The sequence below is a fragment of the Microcaecilia unicolor genome, chromosome 11, assembly GCF_901765095.1.
Source record: "Microcaecilia unicolor chromosome 11, aMicUni1.1, whole genome shotgun sequence".
NCBI classification, from domain to species: Eukaryota; Metazoa; Chordata; class Amphibia; order Gymnophiona; family Siphonopidae; genus Microcaecilia; species Microcaecilia unicolor.
Window position 1 is genome coordinate 61,542,726 of NC_044041.1, and position 26,676 is coordinate 61,569,401.

The 26,676-nt window shown below is 44.2% G+C and overlaps 1 protein-coding gene across 2 annotated transcripts in view; it reads right to left on the bottom strand.

Moving 5' to 3' along the window:
* The window catches only part of BCR (BCR activator of RhoGEF and GTPase), an 80,139-nt gene that overhangs the window by 50,866 nt on the left and 2,597 nt on the right, over window positions 1-26,676 (bottom strand). For both annotated transcript variants that reach the window (XR_003943758.1, XM_030218006.1), the window contains exons 2-5: window positions 12,759-12,928; window positions 11,849-11,953; window positions 3,058-3,243; window positions 2,207-2,314 (exon numbers count right to left, since the gene is read on the bottom strand). Coding sequence is in view for 1 of the 2 variants with exons in the window: in XM_030218006.1 (XP_030073866.1) it covers window positions 2,207-2,314; window positions 3,058-3,243; window positions 11,849-11,953; window positions 12,759-12,928 (569 nt within the window). In the remaining variant the exon portion in view is untranslated. The remainder of the gene's footprint in view (window positions 1-2,206; window positions 2,315-3,057; window positions 3,244-11,848; window positions 11,954-12,758; window positions 12,929-26,676) is intronic.

Here is a 26,676-nt window from a genome sequence, read left to right on the forward strand (position 1 = left end):
TATCTGAGGATCTGAAGTCGACGAAACAGTGTGACAAGGCGGTGGCTGTAGTTAGAAGGTTGTTAGGCTGTATAGAGAGAGGTATGACCAGCAGAAGAAAGGAGGTGTTGATGCCCCTGTATAAGTCGTTGGTGAGGCCCCACCTAGAGTATTGTGTTCAGTTTTGGAGGCCGTACCTTGCGAAGGATGTAAAAAGAATTGAAGCAGTGCAAAGAAAAGCTATGAGAATGGTAAGGGATTTGCGTTACAAGACTATGAGGAGAGACTTGATGACCTGAACATGTATACTCTGGAAGAAAGGAGAAACAGGGGTGATATGATACAGACTTTCAAATATTTGAAAAGTATTAATCTGCAAACGAACCTTTTCCGGAGGTGCGAAGGCGGTAGAACGAGAGGACATGAAATGAGATTGAAGGGGGGCAGACAAGAAAAATGTCAGGAAATATTTTTTCTCGGAGAGAGTAGTGGATGCTTGGAATGCCTTCCCGCGGGAGGTGGTGGAAATGAAAACGGTAACAGAATTCAAACACGCATGGGATAAACATAAAGGAATCCTGTTCAGAAGGAATGGATCCTAAGGAGCTTAGCCGAGATTGGGTGGCAGAGTCGGTGGCGGGAGGCGGGGATAGTGCTGGGCAGACTTATACGGTCTGTGCCAGAGCCGGTGGTTGGAAGGCGGGGATAGTGCTGGGCAGACTTATACGGTCTGTGCCCTGAAGAGGACAGGTACAAATCAAAGTAGGGTATACACAAAAAGTATCACATATGAGTTTATCTTGTTGGGAAGACTGGATGGACCAGGCAGGTCTTTTTCTGCCGTCATTTACTATGTTACTGTGTCGCAGCGTGACTCTAAAATGACTACAGCAAGCTTTAGAACCTCCCATAAAATACATGTGCCCTTCTCCCCTTCAGAAACTGGCAGCCTCTCACATGATGGTCTGGAAAAAGCTAATCCTCTACCTCCACTCTGTCCCCCCAACCCCCCACCAATGCTGCTGTAGGAGGGTCCTCCTGCAGAACCTTCTGAAAGCAAACCAACTGCACCTTGCAAGTACTGCTCCTGCAAACTGTGGATTTCACTTGCGGGTCAGGTAGAAACAGCTTTGTCTTTGGGCTCAGAGATGCCCCTTCAAAAAAATGACAGCTGGTGAAAACCTCACCAGGTCTGACCGAAGCACCAGTGTTCTCAGGTAAAAGGGCAAATGCCAAAGCCATCCAGTTTTGATAGTTGCACCACAGCAGATGCCAGCCTCAAGGGGAAGTTCAGTTTTTGTTTAAATCAGTCCAAAAACTTTAGGCTTATCAAGATTCTTTTTGCATATTGATTATTTTTCTACTCAAGTCATAGGAAATGTTTTGTTCTGACAATTCTCCCATGCAGATCACAGTCTGTGTAAGCTATACTGTAATGTGTAGAAAGTTATTCCAGTTTAAACTAAACTTTTTAGTAGCAGTGATCTGTGGTTTCTGTTTTGCAGACTTGATGACCAGTCTATTCTATCAGAGAATGTTTTGGTCTTCTAGATCTTGCCTTAACTTTCAAACTTTTGGCCCTTAACTTTTTAATTGGTCGACTGGAAAAGTGTCCAAAGTTTTTGCACCTACCATATACACTTTTATTACTTTCATCTGTGAAAGACTGCAAACAGAGTAATTAAGCATTAAAATTTGCAGAAAAATATCATGTTCAACTTTGTATCGCATAAAGGTTGTGCCAGATTCTGTTCAGTTAAGGATTCATTGAAACACACCGCTTGACCAAGGAACCTAAACAGTTGCACACAGCTGTACAGGCAATGTATCAAGGGATGCTTGGAAAGTATTTCATCAGAGGATGTGAGGACAGCAGTCATGCCATTTGACCGCAATTGCATACATGGGATTTAACTTTGCTGTAATTCTGTGGATATGTATGGTGAATGTATACTGTAGTGCAGTGGTTGCCAAACCTGGTCCTGGAGGCACCCCAGCCAGTCAGGTTTTCAGGATATCCACAATGAATATTCATGAGAAAGATTTACATGCACTGCCTCCACTGAATGCAAATCTCTTATGAATATTCATTGTGAGTATCCTGAAAAACAGACTGGCTGGGGTGCCTCCAGGACCATGATTTGGCAACCACCGCTGTAGTGCATTTTACACAGGTTGCTGATTTTAGACATATCTGTGCTGTATATGGGTCATGTGAAAAAGTTACCTCAGAAATTTCAGCAAACTGAGCATTGGCCTGGCAGCATTTCTCTGCAGTTTCCATGGCAACCTCATAGTTATCCACAAAGGCTCGGTACACTCCCAGCTGGCTGGCCTAGAATCACAAAGCCAAATCAATAAAAAAGTGAGTAAGTCACTAAAGAGCCGAAGAGCTCCCAGGCTGCATCACAGGCCTCCATATAAGGCACATGCCCCATTCCAAAGCCTCCCCAGCACCAATGCAGAGTATGACAAGGCAGCTACAGAAAGATGCCAATTTCACATCAGAACTACCCCCTCTGCCACATTAAAGTTTAGCAGGGGGGCCAAAAGCAACTTGTTCAGTTATATCCGAGTCAGAATATATAGGCCATGCAAGCACTGCAGATTCCCCTACAATCAGTGCTCCAGCACCCTTTGCTGAGAGGACTGGAGTAACAGGAGCTGTGCACTCCTATACCACTCTCTCTGCCAGCTCCTGATGGAAAGACTGCAGAAGTTGAAGGCTCTCCCACTGTTAGCACTGGTTTCATCCTTTTCCATCCCATTCCTAAGCCATACTATATGCAGCAGATAGAGGCACAAGCCAGCAATGTGTGAAAGTGAGAGGAACAAGTTAACTAGGTTTCCTTCATGGCCTTAGTCATATTTCTTGAGCCGTTAACCCTTAACGGTACTCTTCTACGTCTATGGCACAAGCTTCCCTCTACACCCCAACAACAATTTTACAGTTTAGCATTTCAGAAACGTACATGCAACCACCTCTGGCATGGGTAAGGAGAAACACAGATAAAAGCTTCCAAAGGGAGAAAGGTAGATGAAATATGAAATTAAACAAATACAATGGCGTAAACTCACCAGTTTCTGAAAGAGGTCACCCACTCGCTGTTGGTGACTCCACTGCTGCACACGAGGGAAAAGCTTGTCATAGAAGTCCTTGTGGATCTCGTACAGTTCAGGTACTTTGAAGAAGATGGTCTCAATTTGCTGACAGCTAAGCACAGGCTGGGAAGTGGTAGCAGCTGCCTTCAGAGGCTTCATGGGCTGAGGGCAAAGGAAAGACAGAACAGAATGCAGCATGTGGATTCACCACACCCTAAGGCACTAGATAATAGCCATACTGGGTTGGACCAATGGTCCATCTAGCCCAGTATCCTGCTTCCAACAGTGGCCAACCCAGATCACAAGTACCTGGCAGAAACTCAATTAGTAGCGACATTCCATGCTACCAATCCCGGGGCAAGCAGTGGCTTTCCCCATGTCCATCTCAACAACAGACTATGGACTTTTCCTCCAGGAATCTGTCCAAACTTTTTTTAAACCCACACTGACTGCTGTTACCATATCCTCTGGCAGCGAGTTCCAGCACTTAAATATTCTTTGACTGAAAAAATATTTCCTCCTACATTTTATCCTCCTTGTAGATACATGATTTTCAAGGAAGAGAGGAAATTTAAGTGTCTTTATAATCAATGAAGAGGGTATATTGTGTGTTTTTTTATTTTATACAAATCCTGTTTCTCTCTTCTTCAAAATTCAAGGGATAGACAACATTAAGCCATGTGGGGATAGTTACAGCTCTGTCTAATCCTTTTACCAATAATTTGTGAGGAATAGAGATTACAATGGATCACTTTTGTAGCCAAAGTTTACTGGTATAATATCTGGTGGAGAGAAAGGATGGAAATTGGCTTCTTGTGCTGTTTTTTTAAAATCTTTATTGGCTATTTTAAAAGATAGAGGTTTTTATCAGCTGGTCCACTTTGACTGTTAGGTCAGTGGCCTCTGTTGAACTTCACATAGCAAGATTCAATATCTCACAAAGGATATTCAACACCTGGTCATCTGGCAAAATTGTTTTTTTGGCTACTCTCCAAACTGAAATTTGCAGCTGTTCCGGCACACCCCATGCTTCAGCTCCCTTTATCTGTTCGAGCCAACCAGATGCACAGTGATGTTCTCCAATTAATTTATTTTCTAATCATCCATTATGAGACAAACCAGTGTGCAAAACCCTGCTCTACAATGCCACAAAACCATGACCACTGGGTATGCTGTTTGGGAGCCAGACATGACCCCTCGTCTTATATGCAGTATGCCTGCAGCATGTCTTCCGCTTAGAAACAACAACAACAAAAAACAAAAATCAAACACACACATACAAGCTCTCCCTGCAGGAGTACCTGCAGCAGCCTGGGAAAGCCCCCAATCAGCCCATGCTTTCCCAGCTGCACTGTATCTGAGGATCTCCGAGGCAGCACTCAACAATGCCAAATCAACTAAGGGAGCTCCCATTACCCAAAGGATCAAGCACAGTAACTGTGGGTAATAAACTCAGCAAAGATGTGCATAGTCACAAACCTTTTGGGACACAGAGCCCCATTAATAGTTCAGTCTATCTTCTCCAGGATGCCTTCAAAGCAGCCCGATATGTGGGTCACACCAACTTCATGCCAGCTGAGCATGGCACTGACCACTGTGCGTCCTAACTGCACAGGGTCACTGTCTCCTCTCCCAGCCCGCAGGACCATGCAGATAACCACCTCTAAAGATGCTTGTCAACAAGAACAAAGCACAGCCAGCACCTTACACAACTATGTACAGCGTTCACACCAGTCAATGGTAGTGGAGGCAGCCCTTAAAAAGACTAAGGCCTCCAAACAATCTTCCAACACATCACTGGATCCGGTAGGGAGAAAAGTGTTTCAGGCTGCTATGTCAAAAACACTAGAAAAGCAGCACACTAGTTACAAATGCTCCAATACCATCATTCTATCCACAAACAAATTTTGACTCTCCTCTCAGTGCTGCCTTTTTTTTTTTTTATTTTCATAAATTTTTATTGTTGACTCAAACATAATACAATTGATTCATCACAAAGAGTATTTGACCATTCAAAATATAGCACAGAAACAGGAAATTGTTAAAACAGGCCACCAACAATTATTTCTCGTTTAACTCCCTTCACCCATGTCCCACCCCTGGGCTGTATAACTTCAAATCAACAATAATCATAGTAACAAACCCCCACCTCCCTTAATACCCCTTAACCCTCCCTTTCTCACCTATCCCCAAATACTAGAACAACACAAATCCCCCCCCCCCCCCCAGGTCCCGAAAGGTCTGGTTCCTTATGACCCCTCACGACAGTGCTGCCCTTTTATGCTCAACTGCTTTGGTGCATGGAAGAAAGGGACATTCAGCTAACGTGATCTATTTGCAACTCATATGACACCAACCAAAACAGAACAGCATAGCTAAAATCAGGACTGAAAGGGGACCCACACAACAACTTACAGATGCCCCCTGGCTAGGTGACTTGTTTGGAGACAAACTGCAAGACAGTAACCTAAAAAAAAAGATAACTGCTCAATAGTAAGGGACTATGGCAACCACAGATCATACCTCAAGCACCCGGCGGAACCCAGCAAGCCTTCCAAAGCAGCAGTATTACTAACAGTATTACCCCTGCATAAGGTTCCAGCCCTATGTCTGAACTGCACAGCAGCAGACCACAACTTTCATTCAGTGAGTCTAGATCTTGCATTTGTGGAATTAACAGAGCTCTGTCTCCCAGCTAACCAAGATAACACTGCTAACTTTTGACTACACACTAATGGAAGTTGCCTCTTGTCTTTATGGAACATAAGAATTGCCATACTGGGTCAGACCAAAGGTCCATATAGCCCAGTATCCTGCTTCCAACAGTGAATAATCCATGTCACAAGCACCTGAGAGAATCCCAAGAAGTAGCAAGATTCCATGCTACCAATCCCAGCGATAAGCAATGGCCTTCCCCAGGTCTAGCTTAATTACAGTTTATGGACTAACTCCGGGAACTTGGTCAAACTTTTTAAAAATCCAGCCACACTAATCGCTTTCACCACAAACTTCAGCAACAAGTTGCAGAGCTTAACTATTCATTAAGTGAGAAAATATTTTCTGCTATTAGTTTTTAAAAGTGTTTTTTATGTAACTTCATGGTGTCCCCCCATGTCTTTGTACTTTTTGAAAGCATAAACCTTCAGTTTACTACTCGGGATTTTGTAGACCTCTATTATATCCCTCAGTCAGCTATCTCTTCTCCAAACTTAAGACCCATAGCCTCTTAAGAAGAATTTCATCATATGAAACAAAGAGAGGCTAGATCCTATACAAATGGAGTGTAACATGAGCAGAATCTTCAGATTTAAAAAGCCATTTTTAATTGAAAATGCTTAACAGGTTGTGTTTCGCCCACAGGCAGCATCAGAGAAAACATTTAAGATTCACTGAAAGCAAAACACAAATACAAACAGTATAACAAACATTATAAAAGAAAATAAATATAATGTGTTTGCTTATAGTGAATTATTAAAACGCCCTGATGCCTCCTGCAGGCGAAACATGGCCATTTTGGGTGTTTTCAAATAAAACTGGCTTTTAAAAAGTTCTGTTTGAAAGGAGTTCCATCATCTTAAAATTTTGGTCATCCTTCTTTATAGCCTAATTCTGCTATATCTTTTTATGAGACGTAGCAAGCAGAATTGCACACAATACTCAAGGTGCACCGTGGAGCAATACATAGGCATTAATGTTCTGTTAAAAAATTTCTATTCCTTTACTAATAATTTTAATATTCTGTTTGCTTTTTTACCCGCCACTGCACACTAAGCAAAGATTTCAATGTATTGTGCACGAGGACACCTATATCTCTTTCTTGGGTGGTGACTTGTAATGTGGAACCTAGCATCATGTAGCTATAATTTGAGTTATACTTTCCAAAGTACATTAATTTGCACTTGTCCACATTAAATTTCATCTAGCTCACGGCTAGATTCTTCGCAGAAGTCCGAACTAAGTCATACAGTGCCCATCTCCAAATTAAGAACATTGGATGCAGACTGCGGAGAGGACGCAGCCGGTGTGTACGGGAGACGTTCAGCCCATCGAAAACAGGCTCAAGCTACGTAACCACCACAAATGGCCGCCTGCAAGGCCAAGGCGGACACCTCAAAGGAGCGTTTCAGCAGTCTCTCCAATCGTCGGTCCTGAGGATCCTTAAGGGCCACACCACCCTCAACAGGGACTGCAGTTACCAGTGCGTCCACCTTAGGGACCCAAAAGGACTCCAGATCCACCAGGGAGAACTGATAGAGGCAAGCCATGGCCCGACCCATACGTAAAGGAGAATCCGGGGCCAACCACCCTGCCTCCACCAGCTCCTTCAAATCCTCATGCTAGGGAAAGGCCTGAGGTGGCTGGCAGACCCCCTTTAACAGCAGATCCCCTTTCCTTGTCACCAGAGAAGGGTCCTCTGACAGCTTAAGAGCCTGGAGGATCTCAGACAATAAGGTCGGCTCATCCAGGGACCCTGTATCCCAGGGCTCCCCACTGTCCACCTCAAGTGGACACTCCGACTCGCGGGAAAGAACATCCTCTATGTTGTCCATCATGGTCATAAGAGGCTTCTTGGCCCCAAGGGCCCCTACTGAAACTCTCACCAGGCCGTCCTGTACCAGAGGTGCCAGTGGTCCCCCACCCTGAAGCATCTAGTGGGAGCCCCGTTTCAGGCAATAAGCCCGATGTAACAAAAGGACAAATTCTGGGGAAAAATGAGGAGAGACCGTGGAGGCATCATGACTAGTGAGCACTGGCGGCCCTTCTCCCAGGTTCAGGCTCAAAACAGTCAGACAGCATGGCGGACATTCCCACCAAAACCGAATCAGGTGCGCTGCAGGCAGGAGAGACAGGCTCCCCAGAAACAACCTCCTTACTCTGGCGGGGTGTCATCGCTGCACCCGCCACCAGCAGCAATCCCGATTTCAGGTCCGCACCATACTCTTGGCTCTACCTCCTCGCACACCCGGCAAAGGCCACTGTGCACAGAGACCATGATGTGAGCAGAACAGGCTGCACAATGGAACACCTTCTCCAACTGCACCGCCACGGAGAAGAGAGTCACCCTTGCGGTGTCCATCCACCACCTTCCCAACGCTAACACACTCCCCCAGCCGCTACACAAGGTCTGCACCTACAAAAGTTAGCGTGCCCCCAGCTATCTAAACAATGCCGGTGCCTTCACTCGGATTCTAGTTTTTGGGGTTTTTTTTTTTCTTTCGGTGCTCTGTTCCACTCCGTGGTACCACCTTAAGGAACTTCTCCCAGGCAAGTGGGGAAGAAGGCCAAGGCACACAAGAAAGGCAAGGAGAGCAGGAGGGAGGTGGGAGGGACCCGGAAACCAGAGTGTACAGCCTCAAAAGGTGCAGGGGCCCAAAGTCTGAAGCCCAAGAACAAATGCAGCTGCCATTTCCTGAAGGCTGAGGAATTGATCTTCAGAATGTGTGTGTGGGTTTTTTTGTTTTTTTTTTTAAAGTAAAATCCCAAACAGCCTAGGACCCTAAAAGAGACCCAGACCACAAGGCTAACACAGGGCCAAAGCCGGCGCACCCACTCAACGTGAAGTAGGGTGGCACAGAATCACCTACATCTGCATGGAGACTGAGGAATACTGAGCAGGTCAGGATTGCAGTCCCTTATACAGGCGCACTGCTCAATAGTTCTCAGTCTCCCTCTGCTGGTAAAAATGCATATTACCCACTCGTCGGGAATGGTCTGGAGCAGAAGATAAAGAACTTGTAATTGCTCAATCCCCAAAAATCCATAGTAACCCCCACTTGGTCCATGGAACTTACTGGTTCTCACCTTACAGGAAACTGACATTAACAACTCATTATACAGCTATACACAAAGACAATGGTGGCGCATACAGCCTCTGCTTGCACTATCCTCAGGATTCTGGGTCACATGGCAATTACAGTCCATGCCCTCCCTCTCGCAAGGCTCCACAAGGATCTCCAGTGGCTCTGGAAAGCGATGACTGTTTTGATGCCATTGAAACTTTATCGCCTCCATCTGGCATTCTCTTCAGGGGTGATGCCACCCAGCCCACCTTCAACTCAGAAACCTATTCCAGGATCCTCAGTACAAACTAACCATGGCCACAGATGCTCTCACAGCTGTGGGGACCCACCTTCTCAAGCTATGTTCTCAGAGCACTAAATCCTCTCGGAAAAGAGTTTTCATATTAACTACCTAGAGCTCCTTGCCATCTTCAGGGACTGGGTTGTAGAAAAAATACTAGTCTTATAGACAATCAGGTTACCATGTACCATGAAGGAGCCAAAATCTGTCACCTTATGTCCTCCCTCAACTGCTTCCTGCTAGTTTCATATCTACCAGGCAAACAAAAACAGATAGTGAACTCTCTCAAGCACAGGCTCAATCGCCACAAATTATTTCTCCACTACTGGCCAATCAACCTTTCAAGCAAAGGAGCACTCCAGAGATCAACCTGTTTGCTCCTCAGCTCAACTCCAAATGTCTAGTATTCTGCTCCAGATTATTACCAACGAACAGTCTTGCATAGGATATTTTTGCAATCTATAGGTGTCAGGGCCTCATATGTATGCCTTTCCCTTGATTCTACTATGTTGTGGATCATTCAAAAAAATACAGAACTCTGCCCACCTCATCTTAGTTGCCTCATTGGCCTCACCAGATATTGTTCCCTTACCTATCTGCCCTAGTCATAGTGAATCTCATCCCCTGGAAATCCACCCAACTCTCCTAATGCAACGAGAGGGCAATCTCCATCTGAACCTGCACCTTACCACTGACAGCTTGGAGGTTGAAGGGCAACTAATCTCTACCCTACCTGTGCTTCAAGAGATTAGAGATCTCATCACTGCCGCCAGGCAACATTCCATCAGGAAATCTTAACTGTTCAAATGGATTCAATTTATAAAATGGTGCAGAATCAACCAATCGGGACCCATCTAAATGCCAGGTCTCTGCAATGTTGATATCTCTTCTCCCTCTCTGAGGCATGACTTAAGATAAAACCCGTACAAGTTCACCTTAGGGCCACTGCAGTATACCATGAACCAGTTAACACGCTGGTGTTCTTCACCCCATGAATAGAAGATTCATGACAGGTTTCATAAGTATAAAATGTCTACTATACTCCCCCAATCCAGCTTATGAACAAAATATCATGCTAGCTCAGCTCATATATTCTCTGTCCCCAAGGGAAGTGCCACTCAAATTCCTTTCATGGAAGGCCATGATCCTCATCATTATCACCTCTGTATGAAGAGTGCTAGTACACTCCCTCCCCAATAGAGCAGTACTCCACACCCACCCGAAGTTTCTCCCAAAGATGGTTGCTACTTTCCACATCAACCAATCCATTGTTCTGCCTTCTGCCTTCACCCCCCCCCCCCCCCCCCCACTAAGAGAGGAGAGGCTCCCCTTCACACTCTGGATTGAACTACAGCAGTGCTCAGAGCTATTTAACTCCTTTGATCATAACAGACTAGGTATGCAGGTAATCATACGCAACATCTCCAACTGAATATCCAAACTGCATCAACCTGCTATTCTCAGGCTCAGGTCCCTCTGCCATGCAGGACTGGACCACACCAGCTACACGCCACTATCACCTCTGTTGCCAACCTCAGATCTGTCTCACTAGCAGACAATCTAAGGCTGCCACCTAGTCCTCCAGCTATACCTTCATGTAGCACTTCTGCTTTGATCAGTCATCCAGATAAGATGGGGCCTTTGGCTAATCTTACAGAACCTCTTCACATGACTGCTTCAACTCCAGACTGTCCATTTCCTGTCTTCCTACTTTGCACAGACCAATACTAATGAAGTGGCTCTGGAGCACCACGTATGGCTGCATTCATCCTGCATGTTGACAAAGAACATGGAGTTGCTTAGCTGTAATGGGTTTTTTCCATAGACAGGATAATGCAGGCACACAGTCCTTCCCACCATTCCTACTTATTTGAAGCTGATGTCTCTGTACCAACTGACGCACACTGGATGACACCATCATTATATGAGTGCCTGCATCTTGTTGTCTGCGGAGAACCCTCGTTACAAACAAGCGATTCCACTTTCTCTGAAAAAACAGACTCTGGCTACGCTGGAGAAACTTTACAAGACCTAGTCAGGGAACTTTCAACAGCTTCTTGCCAGTGGAGGAATGGCCTAGTGGTTAGAGCACCGGTCTTAAAGTTCAGAGGTGGCTGGTTCAAATCCCGCTGCTGCTCCTTGTGATCTTGGCCAAGTCACTTAACCCTCCATTGCCTCAGGTACAAAGTTAGATTGTGAGCCCTCCTGGAACACAGAAATATCCAGTGTACCTGAATGTAACTCACCTTGAGCTACTACTGAAAAAAGTGTGAGCAAAGTCTAAATAAATAAATACTGGTGGACTCTAACAGTTTTGAAGCGTGCTGGGAAATCATCAAACATGGACCCCAGTACACAGCAAGGCATGAAGCAATGCCTTTCTTCATGAGATAGCTTGGCATTAAAAAAAAAACAAAAAAAAACAAAACTGTACCTAGATAACAGCATAAGAATTGTGTTAAGTAAGTTCTGACTTATGTACGAGTCTGCATTATTCCCAATGTGCCTGAACAGTACTCATTCAGCATAATATTTGTTATGGACTGTTACATTGCTGTTACAAGTAATGCAATCAATATTTTTTTACATTAATAAATGGATTAAAAAAAAAACAAAAAACCTCCTCTTCCAACATCACTCAAGTGCTGTCAGCTCCTCATAATGGCCTGGCTAGAATAATGCTTACCAGCAGAAGTGCCTCAAGGTGGTTGAGGTAGATCTCTTCACTGGACAAAATTCCTGACAAGACCCATTTTCGCATCTCCAGACCTTTCTCCAAATCTGGTTCACTCTATGGTAAGAAAAAAAGAAAAGCTAAAGAAATTCTGTTGTATGACAGTCTTCCTACTCCTTCCCCCCCCCCCCCCCCCAACGCTCATAAACAAGTGGTTAGGCAGAATATAAGTACATGAATTAAATACATGCAGATAAAAGACACTTTCAAACTTCTGAGTCTCTCATCTTGTCCGATTCCCCATTCAGTATGGAAAAATGAGGACGATATTAGGTAACAAGAGAACCTCATGTTTACAGACACACTAAACTGTGCCAGGTTTACCCCAGTCCCCAGAATTATGAACCAGGGGCGCTCTCTCAGTTTTTGCAACATTCCTACTCAGTTTCCTTCTGATAGCAGGAAACTGTTTCTCTGGGGTCCAATCCCTACATAGCTCCAATAAGTGGGATTTATGTACTTAAAGCCTCAGCTTAAGCTACTATTTATCCAACGCAGTTCAATCAATGAAAAGATTGACTGAGGAGGTGAGGGAGGGAGGTGCAAGGAGACAGGGTTGCTGCAAGGAAAAAGATCCATACTAGGACTGTTAAGAGAGGAGCCCTTTCCAAATACATCCCCTCAAAATATATGGTAAACTGTGATGGTTGGATGTACAAGTCTTATGAAACCTCACCAGGTCTCAGCTAGCTACAAGCTAGCTACACAGAGAGGAAAATACATGTCCAAGACAACACTGAAGAGAGACCCTAGTGTCCCACTCTGAGAATCCTGGTCTGGCACCATCATGCTGCACTCATCAAACAGACTACCTCCAGGAATCTCTTCCCCGCTAGCCACCGATATACTACTCAGGACTCACAGACTTCATGGACTCCAGGGAACCCGAGGACAGGGTGCTGCGGCTGTTACAGCGTGGTGAGGATGCTGGCGAGTCATCAATATATTGCATCAGGTCCTGGTGCTGGCGGTGCTCCTCTGCATGATCCAGATCATAGCTATAGCTGGGTGGTGTGCCACCAAAGGAGGCATCTGCAAAGAGGAAAGCCCAGGAATAGCAGCAAGAAGCTCCATGCTCAAAAACACAACCAAAAATGTCAGCCCTCATTTCAGGTGGTTACTAGCAAGTCTGTGGAACAACTTAGCTGTGTGGATAATTCTGAATGAAGTGTGAAAACATTTAATTCTTAGAACAGAGGGCTGGTCTGCGAGTGAACATTTCAGCCAGGAGACAAAAGTAATTTCATTTACTAATTTTTCTTCTTACAAACTTTTAGCCATTGACAGTTTTTCTGCTTTGTTCCAACTCCCAGCATTGTCCATGGTGTGAGTACTAACAAGTACGGGATTGGGTGTGGGGGGGGGAACACTCCCCTCCAGGCAGTGGTGTGCTGGTAAATTTTTAACAACAGGCTCTCTCCCCGGGTATAGCCAGCTCTGCAATTTCTTTTTTTGGGGGGGGGGAGGGGGGGTGCAGAGGGCTGCCGAGACAAGGGCGGCCTTGCAAGACTCCAGCAGAAGTCTCGGCAGCAAGAGGGTCAGCACCGGCAGTGGGCAGGAAAGACTGGGGATCTCTCCTGCCCTGAAGAATCCACTAGAGCACCAGGGCGGCTACCTTCAGGTATGGGCTGGGACCCTGTGGCTCGGGGGGAGGAGAGGAGAGGCAAATCAGCTCATCCTGTCTCAACCTCTGGCTCGCAAAATGTCACAAAAATTAACCAGGTCTTGCAAGCCGGTGCGAGTTGGCTCCAGCACACCACTGCCTCCAGGTAAATAAAGCAAATACACCACTGCATGCTCAGAAGGAGCAATACTCTTGATTGTTTCCCAATAACTTGCAGTAATGAACAATATGGAACAAACTCCTACATTTCCCACACCTACACTCCTGACTTTCCCTCATCTGTATGTCGGCACATAACTAATAACTGCTGCATAACTGCATCTAAATGAAACTGAACATTTCCACAACTCAATCCTAATTTGAGACCACTCATCCTCATCCAAAAATCTACCCCATTCCTTCTCTGACTATATCCCTGTATCTCTCCCTTCTTCCCCCCCAAGATACCGTGGACTGAAGCAAGCAGATAACAAGCAGTCCACTTAACCATTATGGGATGAACAGTTCAAAAAGGAGTAGACATCAGCACACAGCTTATTAAAACGTATGGTAAACAGACTATTAGATAATCTGCAGCAATGCAGTGAAGGTTATAACCTGTGCACTGATATCTACAGGCAGATCTCAAGCAGAAGGGTTAAGGGGAACCCCCAACCCCTCTCTCTGGCGCTATCATTTTCAGATGGCAATACCAGAGAGAGAAGTGAGTGGGCATCCACTCCTGGCTCTTTTGAGATATGTCTGGGGGGAGAGGCAGCCACTAAACATAAGGGTTTTTTTTTTTTTGTTTTGTTTTTTTAATCTGTGCCAGGGGGTTGGGCTGAGGTGAAGAAGGGGGCCACTAGACTACTAGCCTTTCGGTTATATTGAAGGAGAGGTACAAGAATGGGTCCGGACCAGTTTGAGGGTGGAGGGAGGAAGTCACTAGGGAACAATGTAGAAAGCTACTAGGTACCAGTTTGTTTGTTTTTTAAATAGGAGCCAGGGGATGGGAGTGGGGCCACTAAACTACCAGGGATTTTTGTTGTTGTTTAGTTTAGAAGTGGTGGTGTCAAGTTGGATGGGGGGTGATCTGGCCCAATGAAGACCACCAGTGACTTTTTTTTTAATGTTACAAATCCTGTCTGTAAGCTACAGATAGCTGCCACATTTTAATGTGTCAGTAATTAGAATGCTCAATTGCTTATAGCATACCAGCTAGAACCATCGCGCTGAGCCAGCTCTACCATATATGTCTACATATATGTCTTTCTATATTGGCCCCCTAGAACCCTATAAATCCACTCTATCAACACTTTAAAGGATTGTAGCACTGCTGTTTCCAGCTGGCTTAAGAATCTCAAAGGCCGATCCCACAGAGCACACTTTGTAGCAATATGCCTCAGCTGAAAAAATGCAAACCCCATCCAAAACTTCTCAAAAACAGCTAAGAGAAGACCTCTAATCTAGATCCCTGATTGGAGGTGACCAAGCCTCTCGCAACTCAGGGCATATCAAAACAGGAATTAAAAGTGAAATCCCCCTTTTGATCCCATCCCCCTCTACCACACACAATTTAGTAGCCAAGCCTCATGCTATCCTTCCTGCTCTCACAAGTAATGGATAAGAGACTCCCCCATCCAATCTATCTTGCTCCATTTCAATCCAATGCCGACTCTAGGGAGGGGTCCACTACATCAAATGAAATGCAACTTGTAGAGGAGCCCCAGGTCACCTGCATACAACTGAGGCCTATGTCCACCTGAATCATCTGTGTGAACAACAGTAAGATGGCTGTTTGGACATTTCCTATTCCTCTATCAGCTATGGACAGTACTTGCTGACCAGGACACTGTTAGCACAAGACCATCTGCACTTCATCTCAGGGGATAAAGCAGTTTGTCAGACAGATTTATTACCCCCAGGTATGTGATAACAACAATGAGCCCTTTTGAAGGTGACCAGGTAGAGTATCAGGATCATAACTGGACTTGTTGATTTAGGCCTGGATTCTATCATTTTGGACAGCAGGAATGCGTGTTTGGATTGGGCTAGAACAGTCACCTGAGCACTGTGGACCAAGTTCTGCTCAGCACCTTCGGATGACAAATCAGATTACATTTGGGACAGAAAGCGAGCAGTCAGGTTTCCTGATAGCTCCAGAGAGAATTCACTTGGCACAAAGAGAGCAGCAGTCAGACTCTGACTGGTCTAAGGAGACACTCTCCCTCTAAGCTTGTTGCAGGAAAGATAGTCAATGATCAGGGCTAATTACCAGTCACGGACTCAGTGCCTAGGCTGCTGAGGGATCATCACTGCCATCCTGATAAGCTCCCAGAGCTGTGAACAACTCTGCTCCTACCGGAGATAGCCTGTAGCACACCTAAGGGTGAGATTTACAGTGGTGTTTATTTCTACAGTTTGGGGAAGACAGATTATTTCTTTTGCGAAAGGCTGGTCTAGAGTCTAGGGGCATGGTTATATGGCCTAATATATTTGGTTCTAGTTCTTGGGTATAATTCTTTGGACTGTCACATATATATATATATATTTATAGATTTCTACTGGGTGTAATCCTCAAGAGATATAGATATATATCTTTTGTGTAATCTAACAGTATTTACTGTGTGTTTGCTTGCTATTTACACTGAGTATATTATTAACTATATAATAAATAACATTTCACATATTGGCATAGTGTTTCTTGGGAAAGTACCAACTGAATAAGAACTTGGTTGGGTGATGCTTTCTTACTGTAGTGGATAATCCCCTAGGCAATGACAAGTCTATATAATTGCTATATTAGGTGAACGTGGTCACCAGGCTTTTGTTTACCAATACAATGATTGTCAGACAGCATTCCTACTACAGTACCATTGGAAATTCATCAATTTATCACGCCATCCTCCTTGAGCCTTTATAATGTCTTTGATCTGTGCCTGCTTATTAACCCAAATAAGAAACCCTTAGATCCTATCCAACTCATTGAAAATAATGGCACAGGTAGTTCTATCGAAAAAAAAGAAAACAGTGTAGGGCCCAAGGCAACCAATTTATTCTTGAGTATTGTGTGTAATTCTGGTCACCGCATTTCACAAAAGATATAGCAGAATTAGAAAAGGTACAGGGAAGAGTGACCAAAGAGGATGGAACAACCCTCATATGAAGAAAGGTGAAAAAACATTAATCAATTGTTTTGTTTTTTCCAAAATTACAAAGACTAGGGGACACACCATGAAGTTACTAAATAGTACAGAATGTTGACCTTAAAACTTGTCTGGAAAAATCTGATACTTACAGCTAAAAAAAAAATCATTCTCATTTGATAGGAGATACACCACCTGATACTAAGAACTTATTTCAGATATTCACTAGTGTATAACAAACAAAATTCCTCTCTGCTCCTAATTTTACTGCTGCTGAAATCTCACCAGTACAGGATTTTGCTAACTTTAAGGAAATAATGCCATTATTAAGGGATCAAATAGCAATTCATTCTGCAGAGCATGTTGGAATTTATTTGCTGACAGTGCTTAAATTTTCCCTGTGTTCCTGCTGATCATATACAGGATTGTTCTGCCTTTACACCTGCTGAGGTTTATACTTTCCTGCATTGTTTTCCAGTTATCACATCCTCTAGATGTTTGTCCTTTATATCTCTATGGCACTGCACCTCCCCTGTTCATCTGTTGTTTTCTAAGCTCACATTTATTTAATTCAGCTCAGTTTCCAGATTTGTTTTTTTTTTTTTTTGGGGGGGGGGGGGGGGGGGGAGATTATTTTAACACCTATTCCCAAGAATCCATTTCCGGGTAAGACTGAACCTTCTAACTTTAGCCCGATTGCAGGAATTCCTATATTTACAAAAACTGACAGCTTACATAGACTACCATATCTTAACACAATCTGATTTTCACCAGAAAGTAGAGAAAAATGAAGGTAGATAAAGACCATAAGGCCTACCCAGTCTGCCCATTCATGCTATCTACTTTCCCTTTCACTCCCTTAGAGATCCTATGTACTTGTCACACATTCTCTTAAATTCAGATGCAGTTTATCTCCACCGGGAAGCTGTTCCACAAATTCACCACTCTTTCCGTGAAGTATTTCCTCCTCAGGTTACTTCCGAGGTCTGTCCTCTTTCATCGTCATCCCATGCCTCCTCATTCCAGAGCTTCCTTGCCTCCTGTACATTTATGCCACATAGGTATTAAAACACTTCTATCACATCTCCTCTCTCCTGTCTTTCTTCCAAAGTATACATATTCAGATCTTTAAGTCTATCCCCATACGCTTTATGACAAACCACTGACCATTTTAGTAGCCATCCTCTGGACCGACTATCCTGTTTACATCTTTTTGAAGGTGCGGTCTCAAGAATTGTACACAATATTCTACATGGAGGTCTCAACACAAAGGGGCATCATCACCTCCTTTTTCCTACTGGCCATTCCTCTCCCTATGTACCCAAGCATCTTTCTAGCTTTCACCATCACCTTTTCTACCTGTTTTGCCACCTTAAGATCATCACATATGATCACACCCAAGTCCTGCTCCTCTTTCATGCACAAAGTTCTTCACCCCCTAAACTGTACCATTGCCTTGGGTTTTTGCAGCCCAAATGAAAGACCCTGCATTTTTTAGCATTAAATCTAAACTGTCAAATTCCAGACCATTCCTCTAGCTTTGCCAAGTCCTTCTCATGTTATCCATACCATCAGGTTATCTACCTTATTGCAGATTTTGGTATCCTCCACAAAAGAGGCAAACCTTAACAGACAAGCTCTTCAGCAATATTGCTTACAAAAAATGTTAAAAAAGAACCAGCCCAAGAACTGAACGTTGCAGCACACCACTAGTAATATCCTTTTCCTCAGAATTAGCTCCATTTACCACTACCCTGTGTCATCTTTACTCAAGCAGTTCCCTAACCCAGTCAGTCAGTCACACTTTAGGGCCCATACCAAGGGCATTCAGTTTATTAGTTGTATATGCGGAATCGTTTCAAAGGATTTACTAAAATACCCCACATCTAGTGCTCTGGTCATCCAAAGAAATTAATCAGATCTGTCTGAAAAGACCTGTCTCTAGTGAAATTATGTTGCCTAGGGTCCTGTAATCTATTGGATTCCAAAAACTTTGTCATTCTCTGTTTTAAAAGCTTTACTATTAAGTCAGACTTACGGTCTGTACTTCCCAACCTCTTTCTTACTTCCGCTTTTATGGAGAGGGACCACATTTGCTCTTCTCCAGCCTTCCAGGACCACTCCGACTCTAGAGAAGCACTGACAAGGTCATCCAGTGAAGCCACCAGAACTTCTTCCCTAGGTTCCTAAAGTACCCTTGGATGTATAAATAAAGCACAATAAGAATTTCCTGTCACAAGGCCTTCTTCACATTACTAATTGACGTAAAAGTCATGTTTTTAATTTCTTGTGGAAATCTTTGCAGTTCTTTTCCTGTCTCAAAGTTTCTGGAAATTTGTTCTATAATCAAAGAACCACACCAAAAAAAAAAAAAAAAAAGCTCTACCCTCAAGCTGAGACACTGAAATCAACTCACTAATGAACTCTTGAGATAGCTTTCTTGGCTCGACTGTAACTCTCTACTTGGCATATGCCAACTCAATTTTTCAGCCAGATACCCAGGCCACTCCTCACTCGGGGGACCCTTTTACTAAAGGGTTGGCACACGGCAACAGGCTTGCTGCACGCCAATCTGGAACTACTGCCAAGCTACCAAAGGAGCCTGGTGATAGTTCCCACCTCCACGCATATGCCATTTCCAGCACTACAAAAATATTTTCTATTTTTGTAGCGCCGGTGCTTACCTGGCGGTAATCGCTGCTCTTCTCTTCCTCCCCCCCCCCCCCCCCGAAATAGGCACACCGAGGTTCACTTATCGCATAGTCATTTCTAGGCGGGAAAACACCCCCACAACATTTTACACGCTGTGGTGTAAAATGGACAAATGGCCAAAAAGAAGCGAAAGGTAGAGGTGGTTGGAGATTCACTTGAGGGGTACCGAAGCACCCATCTGCCGACCGGACATGTTACCCAGGGAGGTGTGCTGTCTGCCTGGTGCCAAGATTCGTGATGTTGTGGAAAGATTGTCTAGACTCATCAAGCCTACTGACCACTCTCCTATCCTACTCATCTATGTTGGCACAAATGATACTGCTAAGTATCCTACAAGACTTCACGGCTTTGGGCCAGAGGGTGAAGCACCTAGGTGCGCAGGCAGTGTTCTCATCTATCCTCCCTGTCAAAGGTAAAGGCCAAATGAGAGAAGCTTGCATCCTGGAGATAAATGCATGGATGGTGCCGAGAGTACTTTGGTTTCTTAGACCATGGAATGATTTTCCATGAGCTACTGAGCGGCGATGGTGTCCCTCTGTCAAGGAAGGGATGAAGTGTCTTCAGAAACAGACTCGCTAAAGTACTAAAGAGAGCTTTAAACTAAAATTGATGGGGATGGGTAAAAAAAGGCCACAAAGCCATAAATAACTCCAAATGTCCCTATAGAAGAGGAAAGAAAAAATAACATCTGGAGAGCCTTGTATACGAATGCCCATAGTATGGGAAACAAACTTCTAGATCTCGAGGCTACAATGATGGAAGCAGACCTGGATTTAGTGGCAGTCACGGAGACGTGGTTCACGGAGAACCATAACTGGGATATTGCTATACCTGGCTATAATCTATTCAGGAAGGACCAGGGTAGGAAAAAAGGGTGGAGGAGTGGCATTATATGCTAAGAATGATATTAAAGTGATGGAACTGCAGGACATATGGGGTAAGGAAGAAGCACCGTGGGTTAAACTGGAAAGAGGGAAAGGAAAATGTATCTATATCAGAGTAATATACAGGTCACCCTCACAGTCGGAGGAAACGGACAGGGACAATTGAACACAACACCCACAGAAGGTGATCTCTCCACAGGAGAACCGAAAGACAGATATACGAACAGTGGATCCAAAACAGAAGTCCTCTCACAAATGGTGTTTTCCTAACAACGGGGTTGTTTTTATTGATTTGAATAAAGACCTTGTTTAGGAAAACACCATATGTGAGAGGACTTCTGTTTTGGATCCATTGTTCGTATATCTGTCCCTCAAGAACAATTGAAGACAGCCACAAGATAGCTAGGAAAGTGGAAGTACTACTGATAGGCGACTTCAATATGCCGGATGTTGATTGGGCTGTCCCTGCTGCGGGGTCGTCTAGAAGCAAAGAGATCTTGGATTCCCTACAGGAAGAACTGTTTTAGCACTGGGTAACGGAACCGATGCAGGATGGAGCTATTCTGGACCTGGTCGGTGCTTGCGAATGGAAAGAATGTTTCTGACATCAAGGTGGGAGACCATTTGGCATCTAGTGATCATCGAATGGTGTGGTTCAATATTAAAACAGGAGAGAGGGCTCATTCGAGACTAGAGGTCCTGGATTTCGAACGAACTAACGTTGCTGAGAAGGGGGAATTTCTCAAGGAACAGTTAGTAGGATGGGAACAGCTGAAGGATGTAGAACAGCAATGGACAAGACTTAAAAGAGCTATATTAAAGGCAGCTAACCTTTATGTTAGAAAATTACATAAAAGAGGAAAAGAAGGCCGCTCTGGTACTCGAACGTAGTAGATGAAAAGATAAGGGAAAGAAGGTTAACCTTCACACGTTATAAGACGACTCAGAAAGATGAAGGCAGGCGAGAATACCTGGATAAGCAAAGAGAAGCTGGAAAAGCTGTTAGAAAAGCAAAGAGGCAAATGGAAGAAAATAAAACTGATATGGTAAAATTGGGAGATAAGACCTTTTTCAGATAGGTGAGTGACAGGAAGAAGTGCCATAATAGTATTGTAAGGCTCAAAGCTGAGGGAGAGAAATATATGGAAGATAAGGATAAAGCTGAACTGCTTAACAATTATTTCTGATCTGTGTTCACGGATGAAAAGCCAGGGGTACGACTGCAGAAAACAAATGCTAAAGGGGATGGATGTATGGTAGACCAAGACCTGTTTACAGAGGACTGTGTTAGTGAAGAGCTAGCTAAACTAAAAGTAGACAGAGCGATGGGGCCTGTTGGGATACACTAGAGGGTGCTCAAGAAACTCGGAGAGGTTCTGGCGGATCCACTGACTGACTTCTTCAATGCTTCCTTAGAAACTGGAGTGGTCCCAGAGGACTGGAGAAGGGTGATTGTGGTTCCTTTGCACGAGTGGAAGTAAGAAGGAGGTTGGGAATTACAGACCAGTCAGTCTGACCTTGGTGGTGAGTAAGCTAATGGAAACGTTACTAAAGTGGAGGATTATGAGATTTCTCGAACTGAATGGAATGCAGGACCCAAGATAGCATGGCTTCACTAGTGGCAGGTTGTGTCAGAAGAATCTGACTGACTTCTTCGACTGGGTGACCAAAGATTTGGACGTGGGAGGGGTGCTAGATGTGGTATACTTAGATTTCAGCAAAGCCTTCGACACGGTTCTGCACAGGCGACTGATAAATAAATTGAGTACCCTCGGTATGGGGCAGAGTAACTGATTGGGTTAAAAATTGGTTGAATGGAAGGAGAAAGAGGGTAGTGGTAAATAAGAGACTGCTCTGAAGAAAGGGATATTATCAGTGGAGTACCACAGGGATCGGTCCTCGGGCCGGCTCTTTTTACAGTCTTTGTGAGCAATATTGCGGAAGGGCTGTCTGGTAAGGTTTGTCTCTTTGCAAATGATACCAAACTCTGCAATAGGGTGGACTCCCCAGAGGGTGTGAACGACATGAGGAAGGACCTAGCAAAGCTGGAATGGTCAGATATTTGGCAACTAAAATTTAATGCTAAAAAATGCAGGGTCATGCACTTGGGTCACAAGAATCTGGGGGAACAGTACAGTATAGGGGGTGAAGTGCTTCAGTGCATGAAGGAAGAGCGGGACTTGGGAGTGATTGTGTCTGATGACCTTAAAGCTTCCAAACAGGTTGAAAAGCGGCGGTCAAAGCCAGAAGGATGCTTGGGTGCATAAAAAGAGGGATGACCAGAAGGAAAAAGGAGATGATAGTGCCCTTGTATAAGTCTGTGGTGAGGCCCCATTTAGAGTCCTGTGTGTAGTTCAGGAGACCGCACCTACGGAAAGATATAAACAGGATGGAGTCGGTCCACAGTGCGGCTACAAAATTAGTAAGTGGTCTTGAACACAAAAAATATAGGGACAGGCTGAACCTAAACATGTACACGCTAGAAGAGAGGAGGGAGAGAGCAGTTTTTATGTCTGTTTAAGTTGCAAAAATTCAATAAATAATAGTAAATGTCTCTATCATATCTTCTAAGTGAAATACAGCATTGGAAACAAAAACATACAGGAATTTACTTTCCTCAATGGTAACATAACATTTAGCTTCATTAGACCTCAATAAAAGAAGGGGGGTAGGAATTTGTGAAGATTACATTGTATTATCTCTAAATTAATAAAGAAAGAAATTGATGCCGCCTGCACTCTCGTTTTACTCCTACAAAGTCTCTATCGTTGTTTTGAGTCTAGGAAAGATTTAAGCTGATCAGGATTAAAGAACACATATTTTGTTTGACTTAACCTTACATTTACATGGGTACGCAAGAAGGAAGGATCCTCCTAATTCTATTGTTTTAGCCCTCATAGAAAGAAACAGTTTTCTTTTTTGTTGGGTAATCTTAGTCACATCTGGATAAATCCAGATTTTTTTGTCCTCCAAATATGCGATTTATAGTTTTAAAATAAAGTCTCATTACTGAGTTCAAATCTTGCTGGAAGACAAGAGAGACAATTAACGTTGCTCTTTCGGTTGCCTCTTCCAAAGACTGTTCCAAAATGGCTGTGATGTTATTTAAGTCCATTGATTTCTCTCCTTCTACTTTTTTAATTGTATTAGGTATATAATATATTTTATTTAGTGGCGGGATTGCCTCATGTGGAAAATTTAAATTTTCTCTCAAAAATCTTGTAAAAATTTCTAATGGGGCAATCCCTGCTAATTTAGGAAAATTAAGTAGATGAAGATTTAATCTTCTATTAGTTCTCCATTTGCTCTAATTTTCTTCTTAATTCCATATTATCTTTTATTGCAGCCATTTTAAATTCTGTAATTTGAGTCATCTCTTTCTGTAAAGTTTCTATCTTAGAGGAAAAGTCTTGTTTAACAACTTCTATGGAGTCCTTCAGTTCTTGTACAGCGGTATTCAAAGTTTTTACCTCCATAGAAGACTGCTGCAAGGTTTTATCCATATCCAGCAATTTCAGCCATATCTGAACTAGGCTGACCTCAGGTTCTTTCCCCGCAGCTGCTGTTACTTCCACAGGGTCGGTTACTCCACAAGGTCCTCCAGCGTCAGCCTTTCCGGCTTGCGATGGGGTCCCCTCTCGACTCGCTGTGTGCGCAGGGCACGGAGGAATCATAGAGTCCGGCGGTGGGGATAGAGATGTTTCCGCTTCCAGCGAAGTAGCCGCTTCACCGTCTCCTCCCGCTATGGACTCCAACCCGCTAATTCCACGAGGGAGAAACAGGGAAAAAGCGCTCCAGACCTGGCCTCGACGGCGTGGACGTACCAGTAGGTGTGGGAACTATCTGGACGACCCCTTTCCGTTTGAGTGAGGCATTTCAATAGGAGGAAAAAAAGAAAGATTTCCGAGGCTAAGCTGGAGCAGGTTACCAAACCTCCGCTCTCGGCGCCATCTTGACACGCCCCCCTGATAGAGACATTTAAATATCTCAAGGGCATTAATGTGAAGGAAGTGAGCCTTTTTCAACTGAAGGAAAAATCTGGAATGAGGGAGCATATGTTGAGTTAAGAGGGAACAGACTTAGGAGTAATCTAAGAAAGTATTATTTCACAGAAAGGGTGGTGGAAAGCGTGGAATGGCCTCCTGGTGGAGGTTGTGGAGTCGATGACTGTGTCAGAATTTAAAAAGGCATGGGATAAGCATGTGGGATCGCTCAGGAAAAGGAAGAGTAGGGGTTACAGAGGATGGGCAGACTGGATGGGCCATTTGGCATTTATCTGCAATCATATTTCTATGTTTCTAAAAGGAGGCCTCAGCACACGTCAAGAACACGTGCTGATGCTAGCACAGGCCCCCTTTTACCGCAGCTAAGTAAAAGGACCCCTCAAACTCTAAAAGCTAGGCACAATAATTTAAATTGTATCCTTACTCACACCAATGTAGTGCCTCCACCCAATTAGAGAAATGAGGTCCCACCCCAAAACTCCTCCCCCCCCACCATCTCCATCATAAAAGAACATTCCACCCAATCAAATGATTTCTCGGCACCTCCTGTGATGAAGGCTGCCTTCCTTCTCCATCTCTCTCCCCAAGGATATTTATCACTCTCAGGGGGTCTTTTACTAAGCCGCAGTAGCATTTTTAGCTCGTGGTAGAAATCAGCTGGCAGTAAATGCCGAGATGCCCATAGGAATATAATAGGTGTCTCAGTGTTTACCGCCAGCTGATTTCTACCATGAGTTAAAAACGTTACCGCGGCTTAGTAAAAGACCCCCACAGTGCATTATCAGTAGTATGTCTCATAAGGATAAATCGTACTTGAACTCTATGCACAAGCCACCCCACAACCTTTTCTTATCTGCCTGCAAGTCCCTTAATGAAAATATTTGCATCCACATTGATAAGGTATATAGATCTAACCCTTCTCTAGATGCATCACACATTGGAGACAGGTAGCTGTCCTGTCTCAGGCCCAGTTTGAAAAACCCTTGCTAACACTTCACAGTAGATTACTTGTAGAATTCAATGCAAAATCCATCCTTACCACACACCCTCCCAGACTTCAATCCCTGGATAGCCCTTGCGACCTCCACCTCAGAAATAGGGCCATGAGGGGTCTCCCACCCCTCAGAGTCTAACCTAAGTTCACCCTTAAGAACTCCCTAATCTGCCCCACATCTACCCCCCTTCATGTGATGCACAACTTCTGATAGAGCTCCCAAAAACCATTAGCCACTTCAGTAGGAGACCTGATAACGTTCTCATCACACTTCCTTAACTACAGCCCTAACTCACCTTTCTCAAGGTTGCCTAGCAAGAATGACCTTCTCTAAAAACAGTGCCTGGGTCCTCTTCGTCATCCTTGTCCTTATTTTAGGAGCTCTATTCACATTTTGGATGTCAGAAAACTGGCGTTTAGACATCCATATTGCAAGGACATCTAAATCCTGATTTTATAATGCCAGGATATGGACATCTAAAACTTAAGGGAAATGGTCTGGGCAGAACTAGGGAGGGGCCAAAATATGCCCAAAAAGATGGACATTGTTATTTAGACCTAGTACCCAGCATGTCCATGTAGCAGGAAGGTGGCTCTGATTGAGCAGCTCTCCTCTGGAAGGATTAAGGCAAGTCACCTCCTTAATCCTCCAGCAGTTGCTCTCTTCAGCAACTGGCAAGGGATACCGGGCTCTGTGACAGCTTCATGGTCCTAATTTTTTTTTCAATTAACTTCTTATTGGACCTCCATGTGGAGTGGAGGAGCCACCTAATGGTTAGTGCAGTGGACAGAGAATCAGGGGGGTTCCAGTTCAAAACTCACTTCAGCAATTTGTGGGGTTTTTTTTTTTTTGTGAGCCCTCCAGGGGCAGACAAAATACCTATTGTACCTGAACGTACCCCACTTCAATAGCCTGCAAGATGGTATATAAGAAACTTGCAAGCATGAAGTATCTGAGATCATGGCAGCCAACTTGGAGAGCAAGCCGCTACTGCAGAACCAAGTGGGCTTTGCTTCAGACCCATCGCCCCATTGCTCCACCAGGGATGAAGTTTACTGAAAAAATAAAAATTAGTACCATGAAGCTGTCACAGAGCCTAGTATCCCTTGCCAGTTGAGGGAGCGCGCAACACTTGCCTTAACCAAACTGTTCAATCGGTAGGCCCGGGGGGGGGGGGGGGGGGTACACTTTATCCTTATGTAGGTCCTGGTCAATATTCAGCCAGGACCAGTATAACTGTCTTATGCAGTCTCAGCTGAATACTGGCTGGAACCTGCACAAGCTCCGGCGGCCAGCATCATTGTAATTAGCATATGCAGTGCTGGTGTTCGGCCATGTCCCAACACTGAATATCTGGGGCTAATTTAGCCAGCGACAGTCACTACCGCCAGATAAATATCATGATAACATCACAGCTGAATCACTGTAATGCACTC